Source organism: Saccostrea cucullata, unplaced genomic scaffold (genome assembly GCF_032062105.1).
Source record: "Saccostrea cucullata isolate Sc308-1 unplaced genomic scaffold, CSIRO_AGI_Scuc_v1 ctg16010, whole genome shotgun sequence".
Classification (NCBI taxonomy): Eukaryota; Metazoa; Mollusca; class Bivalvia; order Ostreida; family Ostreidae; genus Saccostrea; species Saccostrea cuccullata.
This window is the reverse complement of record NW_026930630.1, coordinates 1-22,376: the sequence shown is the minus strand read 5'-3', so window position 1 is coordinate 22,376 and position 22,376 is coordinate 1. Positions and strand designations below refer to the sequence as shown.

Here is a 22,376-nt window from a genome sequence, read left to right as displayed (position 1 = left end):
GAGAAATCGAAAAACAAAAACCGATGTGCACAACTTCAATCCTTCTTTTATCTAAAATCAGTAGAATTTCTGCTCCAGCTTTAGCCGTCTCTGAGCCTTTATCTGGAAACGAAAGCCTATAAATTTTCGTTTAAAGGGAAATAACTCAAAACCGGAAGTGACTTTTTGAAATTTTAGCTTGCATTCTGATAGAGTTTATAAACGTCTATAACCTCTGAAAATTTGAGCGAAATCTGTTGAGAAATGAGTGAGATATGAGGCCTCAAAGTTGCGGTCTAGGAAGTAGAAGAAAAAAAAGAATAATAATCTTTACCCTCAGAATCAGTAGAAAGTCTTCCGTTGGAAACGAAAGACCTTATTAATAAAACACAGACCACCTTTCTACCTTTCTCTCTGTTTGTTATATGATACTTGATGTATGCCGTGTTTACTATTATTCTATTTTCTGTAAAATGAGATACTACTTCCTTCTCCCTAAATGTTACACAGGTATTTCCTTTTTTACTCATGTTTTATCTTTAACCGTACGTGTTATTATCCAGGTATATCAATCCTAAAATGGTAAGAAAATTCATTTTTGACATTTATATACCTTGTCTTTTATGTGACAAATAAGCGCTTTGCAAAAAAAAAAATTCGACTAGAAGAAAAACTGAGAAGTCAGGTAATCTAGTAAATTTGTTTCTATCTCTCAACTTTCAGTTTCGGACACATGTGTTAGGTGAAAGTTTTGATATCTTTAGTGACTTGCACAGAGAAACAAAATGAAGTACATTCACATTTTCTACCTAAAAGGTGCTCTTATTAAGATATACTAAATGTTTTAGTGATTTCACCGAAAGAAGAAAAAAAAAAAACTATAAACATATTCATGTTCCCTATTTCCGTTTTTGCTTCCTCAAAAAAAGATGTGCATAAAGGTGTGAAAGGGAAAATGAGAAGAATAGCTTCGGCATTGGAAAATGTCTTTGTCAAATTATGACACTAAGTTCATCATGCTTTGATATTGATACTGTTCGTTATCTCCATATCCTTCATTCTGTAAAAATTTGAAAGACAGAAAAGGAGATATTTTCATACGTAACAATTTCGCCAAAATATAGTTGATAGATTTCAAATTCAGATTACCATTTCTATTTGAAGTTGAACAATTGTGATAAGGAAAGAATATTATGATCTTTTTCATCTAAATATATAAGACATATTGGCAAATATACTTCGAATATTTCATCTAGTCAGAAACCAGAGAAGAATCCTACCTTAGGACAAAAATCCGCCTACTTAAAAAGATAAAGATAACTTGGAGGTCGATAAAATATATGGAAATACCGAACAATTTCAAGCCAAAGGTCGATTCAAACACTATAAATCAGGAGCAGAGCAAAAACGATTCTAGGTAAAATAGAGTTATGTCCAGGACACAATCTAGTAATGATATCGACATATTAAGTTTTTTTTATAGCTTGCTAAAATATTTTTTTATATTTGAGTGTGTTATTCAAAACTTTCTCTTAGTCGTGTGTTATACAAAACTTTCTCTCATACTTAACTTTATTTCGACGATGCCCTATCGATATCAAATCAAATTTTTTCAATGAATTATCGTTACGACCCTTAATATTTTGCTTATAGCAAGAACATGTGAGTTACTTAAATTATATATAGCAGGGGTTGCTCACTCATCCATTCTGGTACCCAATCCCATCTCAGATGTTTTGGAGATCCGTTTGCTCTGCTTCAGTTTTGTATTACTTAATGGACTTTTGAGCTTGCTTATTAAGTCAAAAATTCACTTTAAAAATGTTCAAATAACAAGGTTCACTTGTGCGTTCTTTAGCCCTGTGAATTTCTGAAAAAAAACTACAACTGCTTAGTTTTAGTAAACAATGCATTTAATATCACATAGATCTTTGATGATTGCGTATCTATCAAAAATGACGTAATTTTTGGCTAGTCATTCTATTATGACGTCACAAAATGCGTCAATTACCCTAATTCTAAAAAAAGTCTACACAAATGGCCTATTCTTATATCTATTTTTCGATGTTTGATACATAGCGCAACCTTTGATATAAAATATGCAACTAGTAAATGATAAAACTATTTCTGATGATTGATTAAAAGACATGATTATTTTTTTTTTAGATCAGAGAGTGCGCTCATATTATTTTTTCTTCGCTGAAAGTTCTCAAATATACCTGTTTACCTTAAAATACAAGAACCTTGCAATTTCATAAAGCCAGTTCTCCCAGACCTGGACTTTTAGGAGAAATTCTTAAGAGGAAATTAAAGCACTAAATCTCTATTTTATTTCAATGCTTCAATTGGAACATCTAGTTTTAATCAATCAATTGGTATACATACAGGGTCATTTTATACATAAAGTGAACCAAGCTCTTTAATCTGATACCATCACTCAGCGATATCGTCTTCTTGATTCTGTGAAAATATCATTTAATTTTAAATAAAAGAAATATGAGAAGAATCGCACAGCAACTAAATGTTGAGTAAATAATATACTGTAAACGTATTATATTTGGCTGCGTATTCTTTTTAGCGCTTTTGGTGGAGAGAAACTTCTGCTAATTCAAGTACAACGCTAAATGTCTTCCACATATACACATAAATAAGAACATTGAGGAATGCGCTAAATCAAATCTAAGCTAACTTGTTCAAAAATCAATTTCCGCTAAATATCGTACACGCTAAATATAATACATTTGCAGTAATTACATGTTTTCAAGATAATCAAAACGCTTGCCTTATTGTATAGTATAAGTAATTGTCTTTTAATGTTAAAAATGAAATTATATACATGTACTTATATTTCTCTTTCAGAATAAAAAAGAAGCCAAGTCAAAGAAAGTTTCCTTCTGGGGCAAAAAGGTTGGGTATATCATTAAACTTGCTTAGCTTATTCTTTTAAACGTTTAAACACTTAATTAAGGATGGATTTTGTTTAAGTTTTATTTCAACTCAATGACTATGAAAATTATATATACTGCTTGTCTTACTGCTATCTTTCCCCGCCGTAAATTGAATTGCTTCAGAATTTTTTTTTCATGAGGTAATTGAAAAAAAAACAGCGGAAAATTCATTTTATTTAGGCACCAGTAAATATTTTTTTTGAAATATTGTGCATCGTATGGTTTATATTTTTGGAATATTTCAACCAGAGTAAAAATGTAGAAGAAGCTAAAGATGAGGAAACAGATCTGATTGCTGCAAAAACAAAGGCTGAACAGACGGAGGTAACAATAACATAAAATGTCTGTCTTTACACACAACAGCGTACAAATATGTCACCCTGAACTGAACCATAAGATATACATGTAAGAAATTTCAATTCTTAAAAAAAGTGACAAAAAACCTTACAACCCCCACCGAATGTAAGATGTTTCAATTCTTTAAAAAGTGGGGAAACAAACGTCAACCAAAAGCTATGCGGAGTGAAAGTACAGCAAAGTTTCAGTGAAAACATGGCTATGTAAAATATAGTTCCTGAATTTTCCTTTTCAAATCTGGCATTTCTGCACTGGACGGGGCAGATATTTTTAAATAAGACAATGAAAAATAAAGTATTTGTAAACTTTCTTGCTTTAGAAGATTCATGAACGCTTCTGGCCTGCTAAATCTGATTAGTTTTTACAAACTTTGGGAGCATATCCCATGATTCCATGAAGCAGAATTTGTTCAAAATCTTCTATGATTGATTGATTAGCAGTAAAATGTTTCACGTCCCTCTCGAAAATTTTTCACTCATATGGAGACGCCACTACTTGCCGGTGGAGAGCTGCAAATTTTGTCTTATACTCGGCACTTAAGGTCACTGAGCAGGGACTAATCTTTTTCGTGCCAGTACCTACTGCGGCACGAGACCTCAGTTTATAATCTACTTGAAAAAGACGTTAATGGTAATCTAACAACCAAGCTATATGGTAAACGTGATGACTTCAACTTTTCTATCGTCAACTTCCCTTACTTATGCAGCAGTATACCTTTATTATCTGCATACGGAGTATATATATCTCAGTTGATTCGATACGCAAGAGCATGCTCTACGTATGAACAATGTCTAAAACGAGGTAAATTATTGACAAGCAAGTTGATGAAACAAGAATATCAACAGTCTCGTTTAAAGTCATCATTTCGCACGTTCTATGGTCGATACAATCACCTTGTCAGCAAATATAATTTATCATTGAGTCAAATGCTGACTGACGTTTTTCATACTAATTGTAAGTCCATTATTTATAGACTGAATTGACAACGGATTTTTCCTTTTATTTCCTGATCATGACAAGGAGTACATTGCGGGTGTAACCGGTCAGCAGGGGATGCTCACGTTCTTATGGCACCTGATCCCACCTCTGATGTTTCGGAGATCCGTTTTTCCTCTGCTCCTATTTTGTATTGTTTTATGGACTTTGAGATTGAATACTGTTCGTTATCTCCATATCCTTCTCATCCGAAGGACTGGTGTCCACGTCCCATAAAAATCTTATACGTGAAGACGAAAACACTTGCTATGTCCTTCAATTCAACATTTAGATATATTGACGACGTATTGTCGATTAACAATGATTATTTCTATTCTTATGTAGATACGATATATCCCGATGAGCTTGGGATAAAAGATACTACAGAGTTCGACACATCTGTTTCATACTTGGATATTTTACTTGAAAAAGACTTAAATGGTAATCTAAAAACCAAGCTTTATGATAAACTTGATAACTTTAACTTTTCAACCGTCAACTTCCCTTACTTATGCACCAATATACCTTCATCACCTGCATATAAAATTTATATATCTCAGCTGATTCTATACGCAAGAGCATGCTTTACGTATGAATAATTTATAAGACAAGGAGAAATATTGACAAACAACTCTGATGAAGCAAGAATATCAGCAGTTTTGTTTTATGTTATCATTTATTAAGTCCTTTGGTGGATACAATGACCTTGTCAGCAAATACAATTGATCATTGAGCCAAATGCTGACTGATTTTTTTTCAAACTCGACGAGTATAAGCGGTCGGCGGGGAGGTTCACTACTCAATGGCACCTGATTCCACCTCTGATGTTATCTGTATTTGTTCTGCTCCTGTTTTGTATTGTTTCATTGACTTTTGAGCTTGAATACTGTTCGTTTTCTCCATATCCTTGATTTCAATAAATCAAAACAATAGAAATTAAAATAAAATATTTTTCAATGTCATTCAATGAAAATATTGATATGCAAATATTACATTAAATGAATATCACAAAATGGTAATAAAAACTGCTGCTTATTTGACGTTGTATAGTGAAGAAATAATAAAATGCAGTCGTATTTACTCTTTTTATGCCGAAAAAGGTAAAGATAAGGAATGTGGACCTATCTAAAAATGTATATAAACAATATAAAAACGTTAACATTGCATTAACAAGAACCCCCCCCAAAAAAAAAAAAAAAAAAAAATCTAGGGTAGGGATCAGGTGCCAAGGAGAAGTAAACAGTCCCCTGTTGAGCAGTAGTCCACAAGGAATAGCTAGTATATTGATACTTTGCTCGTTTGTCACTTCACATAGTGTTATAAAGAAAACCAATTTCAAGTGCTCTGAGATACCGGGGTATTCATGATTACATAGAAAAAGTTAGTACTAAATGAGTAATTAAAGTTATTTGAAGATTATATTTACAATTTTAGCCAAATGAAGAGGTTCCAAATAAGAAGACCAATGACGCAAGATCTTCTGTGGAAGAAACAAAGACAGGAAAAGAAAAGGTAGAGCATTTAGATTTTCATTTCAAACTTCTTAGTTTGTTATTGATATTGAGCTTACAAATTCGGTGTCCTTTCAAACATATCGAAAGTAACACTGCATGTACGTTTTTTTTTTTTTATAGAAAAAGAAAAGTAAACAGAAAAGTAAAAAGGTAAATGTTTTGTACAATATTCATTATCATCAGTGTGTATAACTTTTCAAATAAAACTACTAGTATTTCAAATAGAAAAATAAGACAAAGCATACATCATTTAATTTGCAGAATATTAATTTTTTTTAAACATTGCAGGCTCCTTAATTCTTTTTTTTTTTCGAATCGCTAATTCAATGAAAATGTATCATTAATGGCGTCAAAGCTGTAATCTCGTTGACTAGAAAATCAAATGCAATTTAATTTCTACCTACTTACAATTTTATATTCTTAATTGTGTTTAGAAAAGCAATAAAGAAACCGTTGAAGAATTAACGTCCCTAACAATAGAAATGAAAGACATTGCCAAAGAGAAAAAGTTGGCAAAAAGGAATGAAGATCTTCGTAGGCTAGAGGACGACTCTGAAAAACTGACCAAAACAGTGAGTTGTACTTCTTCGTGTTCAATAAGACATTCAACAAGTTTTCTTTGAAAAACCTAAATATATTTTAAAAATAACATTTAACTGATGGTGAGAAACGATACAGAAAACGATATTCTAATTCAGAAATAAAAACATACTAACTTGGAAACAAAAGAGGAAAAGATGAAAAACGTCAGTCAGCATTTGATTTAATGATAGGTTTTTATTTGCTGACAATGTCAACATAAACCTTCCCAGCTAATGTCATTAAGAATGATTTTGTACCTTAAAACTCTTTTTTTTTTAAAGAAAGAGACGGAAGAACAGATTTCTCAGCTTAAATCTATGACGACTGAGTTGACTGTAATAGCAGGGGACAACGTCGATAAGCTGGACAATAGAGGGGATAAATTGTTAGAGTTAGAGGCTAGGGCTGAAATTCTAGAGGTATGGAGAGAGAGAGAGAGAGAGAAAGAGAGAGAGTGAGAGAAAGAGAGAGAATGATTTATTTGATTTATAAAAGTAACATCTTTACAATATTCATCCCATATCTGACAAAACAAAAGGATATTTAAACAAGGTTGGTGAAATCCCTGTAACAAACTTATCTGTCAATAGTCAGTAGCGGAATATTACTTTATAAATATGGAAAGTTCACTTTGGAAAAAAAAAATCATTTCTTTTCTTATACAGTGTAGTTTCAGTTGGCCTTCATCTTCCATAGTATGTAAAACTTCCAGACATGAAACATTTGTGGTACATTCAGTGGTGGCTTTAATTTAAAGTTCACTCGGACATATCAGTCGACATATGACATTAAAGTAACTATTGTTACTATAATACGTCATCGGTGAATCTAAATGTTGAGTTGTGACAAATCCTCTAGAGCAAATGTTTTCTTCTTGTCATGTAAAGTTTATAAAAATATATTCTGATTCTGATTCATAGAAATATTAGAACAGGTCGGCCAATAAAGGAGCACAAGTTTTGAGGTAAGAATTGGTCTCCAAAGACTGCAAAAATGGTATCGACAAGGAGCTCAAACTTCCTTTTAATATCAACTTCAGTATAATTTTAGGTAGAATCAGGGTGTTTTTAACAAAGTAATTTTCGTTGATGAAGGAAGATAGGAAAATATCCTAGTTCCATTTTTATTGAGAAAGCAGTTGTCTATGATTTTTAAAGTGTACAAAAGTTGTACATTTTGATGTTAATAACTTTTGAAAAAAATGGTGATTTCAAATTTTCTAAAGCGGGGGGGGGGCGGTTTAAGCATCTCTTGCCCCCCTCCCCGTTCCCGGCGCTTATGGATTAGATCACAGTTGCACTATGAAAATCAAGTCATAAATATATGTTTTTATGCTGTTGAATTTTGAACCGGTTTTATGATCAAAATTTCACGACCCGGTTTAGTTTTCAACGTACTCAGGGTCTAAATTCAACACTTTTGGTCTCAGAATTAAACGTTGAAAAGATACCCACGGGTTAATTTTCAACCCGGGTCAAATATCAACGTTCACCTGTCCTCCGGGCTGCAATAATCACATTATACAACTCATCGATAAGTGCATAAGGTAACCCATTGTAACGTAGTTAACCTAAATAATACTATATAAAGTATTTTTTATCCAGTCAGACACAACATAATAACAACTAGAACTGTCCAAACGGGACAAAATACCCCCCGCTGGGTTTTCAGAAGTAAGCGTTTCCATAAGAAATATATTTATCAAACATGAATCATGAAATTTTTCTTCCAGTGACCTTGAAGTTCCCCAAATGACCTTGAGTCAAGGTCATGACACACCCTTGGGTCATGGGCAATCTTTGTGTGAAATGATAACCTACAAAGTTTATCCATAAGAAAGATATGGACCGGACACGAATAATGAATTTTTTCTTCCAGTGACCTTGAAATTCCCCAAAGACCTTTGATCAAGGTCAAGACAAATCCTTGTGTCATGGGCAATCTTTATGTCAAATGAGAACCTACCAAGTTTATCCATGGGAAAGATATGGACTGGACACGAATTATGAAATTTTTCTTCCAGTGACCTTGAACTCCCCCAAATGACCTTAGGTCAAGGTCAAGACACAATTTTGTGTCATGGGCAATCTTTGTGTGAAATGCGATCCTAACAAGTTTATCCATAAGAAAGATATGGACTGGATACGAATTATGAAATTTTTCTTCAGTGACCTTGAACTTCCCCAAATGACCTTAGGTCAAGACACACCCTTGTGTCATGGGCAATCTTTGTGTGAAATGAGATCCTACCAAGTTTATCCATAAGAAAGATGTGGACTGGACACGAATTATGGAATTATGGAATTTTTCTTTCAGTTACCTTGAACTTCCCCAAATGACCTTGGGTCAAGGTCATGAAACACCCCTGTGTCATGGGCAATCTTTGTGTGAAATGAGATCCTAACAAGTTTATCCATAAGAAAGATATGGACCGGACACGAATTATAAAATTTTTCTTCCATTGACCTTGAACTTCCCCAAATGACCTTGGGTCAAGGTCAGGACACACCTTTGAGTCATTGGCAATCTTTGTGTGAAATGAGAACCTACCAAGTTTATTCATAAGAAAGATATGGACCGGACACGAATTATGAAATTTTTCTTCCAGTGACCTTGAAGTTCCCCAAATGACCTTGGGTCAAGGTCATGACACACCCTTAGGTCATGGGCAATCTTTTTATGGAGTAGTAAATTCTAATGTCCCTCGGTAAGAAAGATACGGACAGGACACAGACGGACAGAATGGACCAACGGACAGCTAGACAGACAGAGATACAGACAGACGGACAAGGTGATTCCTATATACCCCCCAAACTTCGTTTGCGGGGGGGGATACGAAAATTTATACTAATATGAAAGGTATTGTTTTTTATTCATTTGTAAAGGTAGGATTCTTCTCTAGTTACTGAGTAGATGAAATACTCAAAGTATATTTGTTGATATGTCTTCTATATTTAGATGCAAGAGAATTAAAAGACCATTTTTTTCTCTCCCGATTTAATTTTATACAACTTTAAATAGAAATGGTAAACTGCATTTGAAAACTAGCATGGACTATATTTTTGGCGGAATGGTAGCGTATGAAAATATCTTCTTTTCTGCTTCTCAAAATTATTATAGAACATTGAATTTAGATGTAAATTAAATGAATAATAAGGGACTAAGGTTTCAAAATATATCAAATAAATCAGATTTTTCACACATACTAGAACTATGTTGGCTTTTAAATGCTTCAAATCTAAGTACAACTTTGAGCCAATAATCCATAAAAAGTGTTATTTCTCTCTTAGTAGACGAATAAAACGTTTAGTTTTTGTATCATTTTGTACCTTTATGTGACAACTTTACTATATGTGAAAATTGGAAAAAGTATATAGGAAGCATATAAAAATAACTAATATATATATATATAATAACTCCACTGTAAGTGTACATAATTTAATCAAATACAATTGAGTATATATTGAGTGGTTGCAGGGGAGGTGGTGAGTGAACTACTCAAAATTTGATAAGGATCATTTAAATTTTCTATGTATTTAGATAATCAATAACTGTATAACTGGCAATATTTTGTCCAAATGCAAAAAAAAATGTCTTTAACAAACTTGCACGTGTATTTCATGTCATGGAAATGGTTTCGCGTCACATTTTATACTTTTGCTACAATTGCACGATTTTCACTCAGGCAGCGGTGTGATTCTTTGTAAAATTTAAAAGAACTCACCTGGAGTGTTCACGCTCGTTTATTAACACAATGGCCCCTCAACGTGTAAGGCGTCGCAAGAAACGACAGAACAACTAGGTAGATGTATTGGAATGCTTGACGCTGGTTATTCACAACGTGATGTTGCAAATGCGCTAAACGTCAGCCAGAGCGTTGTAAACAGAGCCTGGAACCGACGAGGCAAACTTTCGTACAGCAGCACACCGACATGGGGGTGGTCGTCAGAGATCAACAACTCAACGCCAAGACCATTTTGTGGCTCTTCAGGCACGACGCCACCCCTTCTGGACAGCAACCAGCCTGCGTAACGACCTCCTGAACGCCTGGGGGTAATTGCTCGACTCAGACGATACGGAATCGGCTTCACATTGCAGGTCTGGATTCAGAGGGCATGTGTTCGAATCCCTCTGACTGTGCGACACCGGCGGGAGCGAATATGGACTGGGCTGAAGACCATGTCACTTGGACACAGAACGATTGGGTTCCAGTTCTGTTCACCGATCAGTCCAGGTATTGTTTGGACTTTACAGACAAGGAGGCAACGAGTGTGGCGACGACGACGTGAACGTTTTCATGATACCCACATCAGTGAACATGACCGTTATGGGGGTGGTTCCATCATGGTCTGGGGTGGAATCAGCAGGGATGGAAGAACAGATCTGCATGTCCTGGAGAGAGGAACAATGACGGGGGTGCGGTATGCGGATGAGATCCTGGATGTTTACGTTGAGACCCTACGCTGGTGCTGTTGGCCCTGAGTTCATCCTGATGGATGATAACGCCCGTCCACATCGCACGGGTGGTGGAGCAGTACCTTCAACAGGAGACAATTGTCCGTATGGACTGGCCAGCGCGCTCGTCGGAGTTAAACCCGATTGAGCATGTTTGGAACATGCTGCAAGTTGCCCTGTCATGCCGTAGAGCACAACCCACGACTTTGGCAGAGCGGGGAAACGCCCTCGTTGAAGAGTGGAAAAACCCTTCCAAAGGAAATATGGGGGTTTTATTGACAGTGGCTCGACGTTGTCAAGCAGTCATTGATGCAAGGGGGGGCCCAATTGGTTTTACTTAGTTTATGCATCGAATATATGTGATGAGGGACTTTCTCCAAAAAAATGTGCAATTTTTTCTCGGTTTTCTGTTAACTTTTTGGTAATGAAATGCCTTTTGTGTTGTTATAAGATTTCAAGCATTCCTTGTTGGTAAAATTCATGTTGTTCATAGATATCCTTTCATAAACTGAGTAAACACATTTTTGAGTAAATTTTTTGTCTGTTGTTATGTTAGTGGTAAAATTACACATATATAACCTAGTGATCCTTATAAAATTTTGAGAAGTATAAATATATTAATCTAAAGTTTTTACATCCTCTTCAAAGTTCATTTTAAAATTCCTTATAATTACTTTCTTTTTTGTAAATTCTGAAAATTATGAGTATAGAGGCCACATTATAATGTATTTACAAGTTTAAATATTATGTAAACTAGATTAATAGCTCTAAAATATACATGCATGCTCTTTTTACATCATGAATCATTATTTTTACAATAAAAATGATCTACCTTGGTATGACATCGATAGATGTCCAGCTGTGTTGCACCTTGTGTAGAATTGTAACAATGTAATTTTTATGCCCTGCCATAAATATGTCTTGGGCATATAGTGTTTGTCATGTCCATCTTCCGTCCTTCCGTCCTTTGTCCTTCCGTCACACTTTGCGTTAAGCTCTGTCCAAAGCTAAGTTTCAAAGAAACTATCCAAGATATTTTCATCAAACTTCATATGCTGATAGTTATGGATGAGAGCTATGCAACAGTATCAACATTTTTTGACCTTGACTTTTCTTTTGACATCAACCTCACTTTTCTTAAATAAGTGTTTTGCTCAGTTTTAAAACACCATTCAAGATGGTGTTATCAAACTTCACATGTTGATACAAATTTGCACAGATGATGCATCTATAGGGATGAGCACTCCAACTTGCTTCGGATGCTTGATCTGACCTTACATTTTCCAGATGAGTGACCAGGTTCAAATTTTGGAGCAGGTCCATTCCCAAGGAACTATAAGCCCTACCCAGACCAACTTTCACGAATTATGATCTAGGGATGAGCACTACCAGATTTGCTTCGGATGCTGGATCTAACCTACATATTTCAGATGAGTGACCAGGATAAATTTTTTGGACAGGTCCATTACTAAGGACCTATAAGCCCTACTTAGAAAAATTTCATGGATGATGCTCTAGGGATGGACACTACGAGACTTGCTTTGGATGCGGGATTGACCTTGATTTCCATTCCCAAGTAACTATAAGCCCTACCTGAAAAAAACCCTTTTTGATGATGCATCTAGGGATGGACACTACCAGACTTGCTTCGGATGCTGGATCTGACCTATATTTTCATTCCCAAGTAACTATAAGCCCTACCTGAACTAAACTTGCATGGATGATGCATCTAGGGATGGACACTACCAGACTTGCTTCGGATGCTGGATCTGACCTATATTTTCATTCCCAAGTAACTATAAGCCCTACCTGAAACAAACTTGCATGGATGATGCATCTAGGGATGGGCACTACCAGACTTGCTTTGGATGCTGGATCTGACATACATTTTTAACCGTACGGATCAAATTTTATACACATACAAATTTTCATTTTGCTTTTCTAATATATCCTCGGCCTCGGCGGGGCATTCATGTCCTATGGACATATTTCTAGTTTATATGCGGAATCCTAAATTCTGAGAAGTTCCACAGTATTTCATGAAGTGGACAATAACAAGCAGCGAAATAAGTGCCCCGCTGTTATTCACCTTTATCAACAGTGATAGCACCAAACAGATTTATAAGATCGGGACGATATTTCTACGGTCGAAATAGAATTTTTTAATGAAAAAAAAACAGGGGGGTGACAATAACTTCGCCTTTGTGATAATTTACGGTGAGTGTGCGAAAAAAAACTTCACTTTTGTAATAATGGTGAATTTTGGGTCAATTGGACTATTGTGCCGCAGATGCCTCTGTGTTAACCCCAAATTCATTTAATTGCATGTTTCAATTCATGCAGAATGCCTTTTTCTGTTTTGTTCTTTCCCTTCCCTGCAATTAACTTTCAATACATGTACATGTAGGTCACGATCTCTGCTGTAGCCGGTTGTTTACATTTTAGACTCGCTAAAATAGTTAAGATACTTCATAATTATTTTATTCTCACTTAGGAACTTATATACTTAGTATTTGTTAATCCATAATAACACTACTTATTGCCTGTAAATCAAATGGAATATATTGTAGATTTTTTGGTGACTGAAATTCTGATTTCAATTCATAAAAAATCAAAGGATTATATTTCTCAGAAAACGATTAAAATTAATTTTTAATAATTCCTATTAATCTTGCAAGTGTTGTTGTTCACATGTACATATTAGCAACGATCTCTGATTTAAACCCTTGCCTTCTTAGGTAGAATTTTTTAGCAAGGATTTAATTTTGGCATTATTAGCGAGGGTGTCGAGATCGCTAAAATTCAATTGTGTTTTATTTGTAATAACTTTATTAATATGCATTTTAAAAACGCTACAAAACATCTCGCTAAAAATAAAATACCAGTTTTAAGGACAAATAGCTAAATTTGCATTTCGCTTAAAATTTCCCCTTAAACGTATCACATTTTAACAACAAGTTACTGAATAGTCCGAAAGAGCAAAGATCAATTGAAAAGACAAATGGTAGTGATCACAGGGGTGCGCCATTAAGCTATAGATCAGCTATCAATGCTGACTTACCTCACCTCGAAAAATTAAACATAGGCGTTAGAAACGTTGGGGGTGTGCTTACCTCTTACTTTTTTTGCAAAGATAGACATTATGTTATATAGGCATATGACATTTGGGCGAAGGTTTACACCCGCCCAACCTTTAAACCAGACCCTGTAGTGTATAAAACATAAAATAGTCCATTGAACAGAAAGAAGTTTGTTTCTAGCCCCATCTCCACCGAGAAGATTTTCGTGTCTGGACAATAGCTCTTTTCACCTCCATTCAGCCTCCCGTATTTCAATTGCTTCCAAAGCCAATTTTAAACTTGGAATGATTTATAAGGAAATAAACACAGACGATCGACATGTACCTATTAGTTAAATTTTATAATAATTAAAACAAGCAAATTCAAAGAATTGTGGTCCCCCGCTTTCGGTGTCTTTGTGGGTGAAATGTTATTTTTTATGACATATTGTGGGTAATATGAACATACTATCATATGTAATTTATTTAGAAAGTAACACTGGAGTTGAATTTTTTTAAGGATGAAAACCCTAATCCTGACCGTTAACAAGTTATGGCCACAGTAAAATGTTTTTTTAAAAGTAGGTCAACTCCAAGTTCAAGATCAAAGGGTCAAAGTTTTTGATATCCAATGAAAGGTTTTCTCACAAGGATTACATATGTGAAGTATGAAAGCCCTACCCCTTACTGTTCAAAAGTTATGGTCAAGGTTAAAGTTTTTTTCATAAGTATGCAAATTTTTAAGGTCAAGGTCAAAAGGTCAAAATTGTTGATTTCCAATGAAAGGACTTGCCACAAAGAATACATATGTGAAATATAAAAGTCCTAGTATCTACTGTTCAAAAGTTGTGACCAAAGTTAAATTTTTTTTTAAGTAGGTAAAACTCCAATGTCAACGTCAAAGGGTAAAAGTTGTTGGTATCGAATGAAAGGTCTTCTCAAAAGGATTACATATGTGAAGTATGAAAGCCCTAGCCCTCACCGTTCAAGAGTTATGGTCAAGGTTAAAGTTTTTTCATAAGTACTTAAATCTCCAAGGTCAAAAGGTCAAGGTTGTTTGTATCCAATGAAATATCTTGCAACAAGGAATACATATGTGAAATATAAAAGTTCTAGCATCTACTGTTTAAAAGTTGTGACCAAGGTTAAGTTTTTTCAGAAGCACTAAATTGCCAAGGTCAAGGTCAAAAGGTCAAGGTTGTTGTTATCCAATGAAAGGTCTTCTCACAAGGATTACATTTGTGAAGTATGAATGCCTTAGTCCTTACCGTTCAAAAGATATGGTCAAGGTTAAAGTTTTTTCATTAGTACTTAAATATCCTCCAAGGTCAAGGTCAAAAGGTCAAGGTTGTATATCACCAATTCAAATCAAATAGGTGATATCACTTATTTGAGTAGGTGATATCACTTATTTGAATAAGTGATATCACTTATTCGAATAGTTGAGATCAGTTTTTGGCAGTAAATATCAAAACGGCGCACCATACATGCAACTCTCTCTATCCCGGTAAATACAAGAAGAATACAAGTAAAATTGATGCAAAGCATCAAATCGGCCGCAAAAAATTTAGCATTTAAAAAAATTATTTCACAATTTTAAAAGCGTCCATGCAAGGAAAGATATTCAAAGGTGAAACAGTTGAGTACTTTTTATTTCAGGCTGTTTTCAAAACAAAATAAATAATTTAAAAAAGTAAATAAACAGACATTTTACTGCGTTTGCTCATAAATAGATTCATCGATGTAAAAAAAAAAAGTCAATGATAAATGATTTAGAATTTATTTTCATGAATCAAAATGACAAAATGACATAAACCACGCCTTGATACCCCTGGATCTTGGTCACGTGATAATGCCCATAGTTTCTACAGAGTAGGCTATGCTGCAAGCCGAGGTGCAAAATGTAGAAAAAATATCTTTTTGTCATAAATTTCAGCTGTAGAGTATTTTCAAAACAGTTTTTACTAGGGCCTAGTTGAAGAACTTTTCAATTCACCATGCACTTTTACCACGTCATTATTATCCGGAAAATCGTGACGATTTCCTTTCATATCTTATACACTCCCGGGCTGGGGAGTATCTATTGTAAACTATTTTAATGTAACCATAAATTATCAATCATCTGATGAGAAATGATAATGAAATTGAAACAAAATAACAATAATTTATACTTAGTTCAAAGCAAGTTTTTAAGATATTTTAATCGAGATTTTTACTTGTTATAATTTAAGAATTATTTTACTGAACTAATGAAAAATAACGTCTCATTTCCCCATGTGCATTTTCTAACATAATCACAAATAGATCGGTCGCTGCTTATGGCACGCCAAATTGACAAAAATGAGATAATCATAGTTTCACAATCGATAAACTAGGTTTATCGGTTGTAAACTATAGTTTACAAACCGTAAACTATAGTTAACAACGTTAATGTATATTTCAGATCTGTAAACCATAGTTAACGAGATAATCTATGTTTCACAACCGTAAACTATACTTAACACCGAAAACAATCATTTGCGATTGCAAAACATAGATTATCTGATAAATACAGTTTCACGATTTTGTAAACTATAGTTTACAAACCGTTAACTATAGTTAACGATCTGATAAATATAGTTTCAGGATTTGTGAAACTATGATTAACAACTCTTAACTATAGTTTACGATTGTAAACTATAGTTTACAAACGTGAATCTATGTTTATCAACAAAATCTATTGTTAACGCTTTATTACAGACAGATAAACTTAGATTAGCATTCGTAAACTATAGTTAACGACCGTTAAATATAGTTTTACAGATGGAAACTATAGTTAACGAATTGTTAACTATAGTTCACGGTTTGTAAACTATAGTTTACAGTCGATAAACTTAGTTTATCAACTTTGAAATTATGTTTAGCTCATTTTTGTGAATTTGGCGTGCCATAGCTGCTGCGGTCGATAATAATAAATATTTGATAAATAATATACAGTAAACGCATCATTAGTCAGCGGTTTAGCGACAGACATTTGTACATGAACATTTACAAAAATTAGTCTTTTTGTTCTTACATGTACTATTCTCTGATGAAATAAGTTATTAGAAAAATATAATGACATCTCTAGAGAGCAAGATGAAAAGAAAAGCTGATACCACAACATAAAATATTTCTACGGCCAGATATGAAACGCATTAGATCCAATTTCTCTCTCCATAACGTTTAAACGAAGGCAATGATTCCTTTTAGAGAAAAATGATCGGAAAAGGCGTCTAAATCAGTGTACTAGTATATTCAGATGTGTCTGTCTTCTCAAACTTTTAACGTAAGAAAATAAACGGAATGTACACAACAGTCATTAACCCCATATACGAATAAATTTCCTTAAAGTACTCCGACCTACCTGCATGCGCTAGATCTTACTCAAAACAATTTACAATGTAATACGTCTTTAAGCTTGTCTATTTTCCTAATATTACATTTCAGTGCAGCCGAGTACACAGATGGTGTCATGTCGGCAAATGCAATGGTAGAAAACAATGGAAACGTTTTCTGGCCCGTACCTACCAAACTTCAAAGTTCCTGTAAAGTGGACGTGACCTACTTTCCTTTCGACGACCAGATCTGTAAAATGAAATTTGGGTCATGGACATATGATGGCTTTCAAGTAGACATCACTAATAGGTCATCAGAAGTGGACCTCACAAACTATGTCGTGAATGGTGAATGGGTTCTGATAAGTGTCAGAGTTCAAAGAAACGTGGTTCAATATACATGCTGCCCTGAACCATTTCCGGATGTGACGTTTTTTGTTCACATAAGACGTAGAACGCTTTACTATATGTATAACGTTATCTTTCCATGTATTATGATGTCAGCGCTAACGCTGTTGGTGTTTTGTCTCCCACCGGATTCCGGAGAAAAGATAGCACTCGGGATCACTGTTTTACTTGCCTTTTCTGTCTTTATGCTTGCAGTGGCAGAAAATTTACCAGAAACTTCCGAGTTTGTTCCACTTATCAGTAAGTAATATCAATACAATATACAATATATAGATAATATCTTTGTTGTTTTCACATTGTAGGTTTAATTGGTGATAATTTAAATTAATCTGAAGTGATGTGTTTCCAACATATTTTTATGTTCCTGTACTACAATATCATATTGAGAGGAAAACATCATTTTGGTTTCTGATGAGCTTTACAGTTCTGAACCATCTTGTCATTACTGCAATTTCTGGGATCATGGTTCTAAACTGTCCTTTGGCAATGACATTGATACGTCTATTATCACATATTTCCTGGACATATTCTCGAGCAGGACCCGGATACCCTATGGGAATTCCGGCTTATATTGCAGACCTATAAGTCAAATTATATCATTACCAAATAATCCCCAATCTTAAACCAGGAAGCATTAGTGAGGTCTGCCGCCCGTCAAAACTTTTTACACCATACATCATATTCCACATCATGTTGATCGTAAACAATATTTAGCACAATATGTATTTAGGTATATTTAGAGAAAGACTTGACTCATAGATAGTTATATTTTCCTCTACAGAAGTATATTAAATGTAGGATAATTTAAAGATTTTAACTTGCAAGTTTTTATGATTTTACAGGTCTTTGACCGACTATCGAATTATGTGCATATTTCTTCTAAAGTGAACTTGACGGGTTCGGAATATATTTAAATTTTAATCTTAGGTTTCGAATCAACAGCAATATAACCAAATCTTTTGGCTCTTTGGGAGAAACATTTTCCTTTTTAGACTGCAGATGAAACAAACCGCGTCCCTATGAAAGCACGGACTGCAATAAACGCACAGATGACCGGAATAACAATTTGTAAATTTATCACATAGCATGTCCCTTAATGCAGTCTGTCATGTTTAAAAAGATAGAAACTGGACATGGTGTTGTTCATTTGTAGTTCTCTTTTCCTGGGAAGGAATACAAATGACGAAGATATTGTACCAGCTTCACATTAAGTGAAATAAAGAAGTCCTTAGGGAATATCAGAGAAAGAGGAAACTGAGAAGAATTATACACAATTCCCGCCTTTAATTATTGGATATGAAAATCTTACTCTTTTAAAATCCAATTTTGATCTCAAATATTTGATTAATTCTTATTTTAAAAAGTTTAAAATCATTTTAGCTGTGCTGATCAAAGCCCAGGAGGGATAAGCTAATTGTTTGTCGACCGTCTAATTTTCTTGTAACTGGAGAAAATCCTACCTGAAATTTTGATTGGAAGAAGCAACATTAGATACTCATATTGAACATATAATTTATGTCATAATATATGATAAATATGAGTATCAAATGTTGCTTCTTCCTTGGCAAAGGAGGAAATTATAGCAAAAAAGGATGCTCTTGTTTTGAAAACGACGTTGGTTGAGTGTCACATTGCAACCGTTTACAGTATTCTGTTACATGTAACATGCAGCTGAATCTGTGATAAGATTTTACAGAATCATGAATAAGCTAGGGAAAAAACTGGAATCTTATAAACAATTCAATATGCCCATTAATTACAATGTTTATTTTAAATTATAAGTAATGAAATATATACATTGATGAATTTTACAGGAAAAAAACATGCGTTAGCTCCGAATTTCTCTCTAATTCCAATTTTTCAATTTTAGGTATCTATCTCACTATCGTAATGTCGTTGACATCAGTTTCCGTAATAATGACGGTATTCGTGCTGAATCTTCATCACAGAGGCCCAAACAGGCACCCGGTGCCGGTGTGGTTACGTAATTTCCTTCTTGGACCAGTTCATGATATGTTATGCATGGGAAAAAGTAATGGATTACCATCAATAAACCAAGAACAAAATAATCGAATTTTAAGAACAATGTCTTTAAGAGCAACGTTAGAAAATATTGCTCAGGAACTTCAGAATGAAGCGCAATTAGAAAATGGTGGAATGGCGGACACAATTATTACAGATGGACAGGGAACAACGCTCCATAATGACGTTAGGTGTGACGTCAGACTATTACCAAACGAAACGCACCAAAGGCCAAAAAGAGGAATCCAAGTAAAAAATTTGCATACAAAATCGCACGAAGAGATCGTTAAAAATTTACAAATTATTTTGGACAAGCATGAAAAGGAAGATCGAGATTTTCAAGTTATTCAGGAATGGAGAAAAGTAGCACAGGTCGTGGATCGCATCTTATTTTGGATTTTCCTTTTCGGAACATTATGTTCAACCATCATTATTTTGGTTATTACTCCAGCATCGAAATAAGTACATTCATTACCCATTGTCTTTTTTTATTATAATCATCTATGAAAACTTTTAAGTTAAAAAATGCATCTCATTTTTGAATCACTCTTTCATTTTTACATGTGTCAATTTTGTTTCATACATGTTAGTGCAAACATGTTTCAAATATATGATAAGATTTTTACAATTACACGACACCTTTTTAAGAAATTGAATGTATCTCCAATTTATATTAAAGATCTTAAGAATGTCACGATATTCAACAGAAGATTCAGTATATACCTCTCCTTTTTTGCATAAAAATTAATTTTGTGAGTTTGTATGAAATTAAATACCTGTTCGCTGGAGCCTATAGAACCAAGTCCGTCTTCAATCAAATTGGATGCTCGATGAAATATTTAGACATGGTTTGATTAATTTTAATTTTTTAAGACACTTGGTTCTACGTTTCTCAAACAGCGGCTTCCTTTGTTATTTTACTTTGTCAAATCATCAGCCATTAATGGGAGGACGGATATAACTGATTCTTTTAATATTATACACCTTTTTATGTGATATATCAGAACTTAGGTTCCACAATATATTATTTTGATACGCAATATTTTATCCTTTTCAAAAACTGCTAATGATGCTTTCAGAAGTTCCTTTAGATCAATAGAACTAATTTGACTTTCTATATACGTATGTCAGTCTCTGTCTTCGCTTTCTCAGTCTCTGATAGGTAAACCGGCGTGAGTTCTATTGCGGTGGTGAGATTTTAGAACACTGTAGTGAATCAATTCATTACACAGCTGAACAATTCATCATGATATTGAATGGCCGGTGGGTCATTACTGATCAGAAAAATGATTAATTAAAACATTATTTCCGGTATTTTCTAATCAATACAGACATCGTCAGAATGATACAAATTTGTAAAGCAGTTGGACGCTAGAAATACTCAACATGGAAGCTGATTGTTCTTTTTGCTACGAGTTTTGAAAATGGTCTCTTTTAAAAAAAATAAAATGTAAAGTTTATGGTTGTTTCCTTCCTTTGAATATTATCTTTGGACAAACTTATAGATGCCAAAAAGTCACGTCAAAACGACGTTCATAACATTCAAGTGTGTGGTGATAAACAAAACCTACCATTGTTTTTTTTTTTTTTTTTAAATACTTATATAACTATTAACAAAATGAAATTTTAAAGCAAAAATTGAAATTAATTGAATTAGTATAAATTATGTTTAATTTGGATGGATTATTTTTAAAGCAATTAAAAAAGTTAAAGTAGTGACATAACTTTTGCATCCACCCCCATAACATACTCCTTGACATAAGAGAAGAAAGATGTCGAACTTATTATTGAAGGAAACGATTATTCAGTAAAATATGATACTATAATTTAATACTCCGACATCTGTATCAACAATTTTAGGATAGTAAGAGGATATTGCATGAAAGGGTCACCAGACTGAGAAGTAATTGAAAAACAATGATAAACGTGGTCAAAAGGGGTTGATAAAAATCGTTAAATACCGTCATATGTCTTAGAAGAAAAAAAAACAGTCTCTATCTACACATCAAATTCAATGATTTTGTATAGTAATCAATTGCCACATCAGATTTTAATAATCCTTCGTTCACTACAAATTACTTTTTAATGTAAGGACATAGCAACCCACCTTACCTACTGATAATTTTTCAAGATATTTCTAATTTAAAATTACATGACATGTATAATGCCATCAGATATAAAGAGACAAAGAATCAGCAAGCATTTCCAGGAGTTTTGAAAATACATCATTTGATGAAATTTTTTGTTTTATTCCAAGAAAATGTACTAAATTTACTTAAAATATTCTAGATGTTTTGTTTATACAAAGTTCTTAAAAAAAACATGCACAACAGCATAAAAAGACATTGAAAGGTAGCACACAGTTCCTTTATTTATTTATTTATTCACCAATCAAGGGCCCTCAGGGGGCATATACCTTTAAGTATTGGAACTCTTCAACTCCTGGGAAAAAGACAATTAAATTTAAACTACATGTAAATTGCGTATGCATTATTTATTTAAAAGTACATGTGTATTATTAGAAATATGCGTCGTCATTTCTGTTTGGTAATTTTGAATTTTGAAGCTATCATACATAAGTTTGGAAGCAAAAATTTCGCAAAATTATCCAGTTTTGTACAAAAATGGGCGAAAAGAGAAAAAATATCTAGATATGTTTTGAATAAACTTGAATCTACACTACCTGATCCTGAGAATTCTTGCATATCAAGATTACTATTCA

General features: G+C 33.9%; 1 protein-coding gene across 1 annotated transcript; it reads left to right on the top strand.

The window, feature by feature from the left end:
* Window positions 1–459: 459 nt before the first annotated feature.
* On the top strand, window positions 460–20,285 carry LOC134229366 (acetylcholine receptor subunit alpha-type acr-16-like). The gene is made up of 10 exons (XM_062711112.1): window positions 460–561; window positions 2,839–2,886; window positions 3,177–3,251; window positions 5,694–5,771; window positions 5,894–5,923; window positions 6,208–6,345; window positions 6,637–6,774; window positions 10,454–10,821; window positions 17,307–17,872; window positions 19,503–20,285. Exons 1-10 carry the CDS (start codon window positions 559–561, stop codon window positions 20,114–20,116), a joined length of 2,058 nt encoding a protein of 685 aa, XP_062567096.1. The 5' UTR covers window positions 460–558; the 3' UTR covers window positions 20,117–20,285.
* Window positions 20,286–22,376: the final 2,091 nt, after the last annotated feature.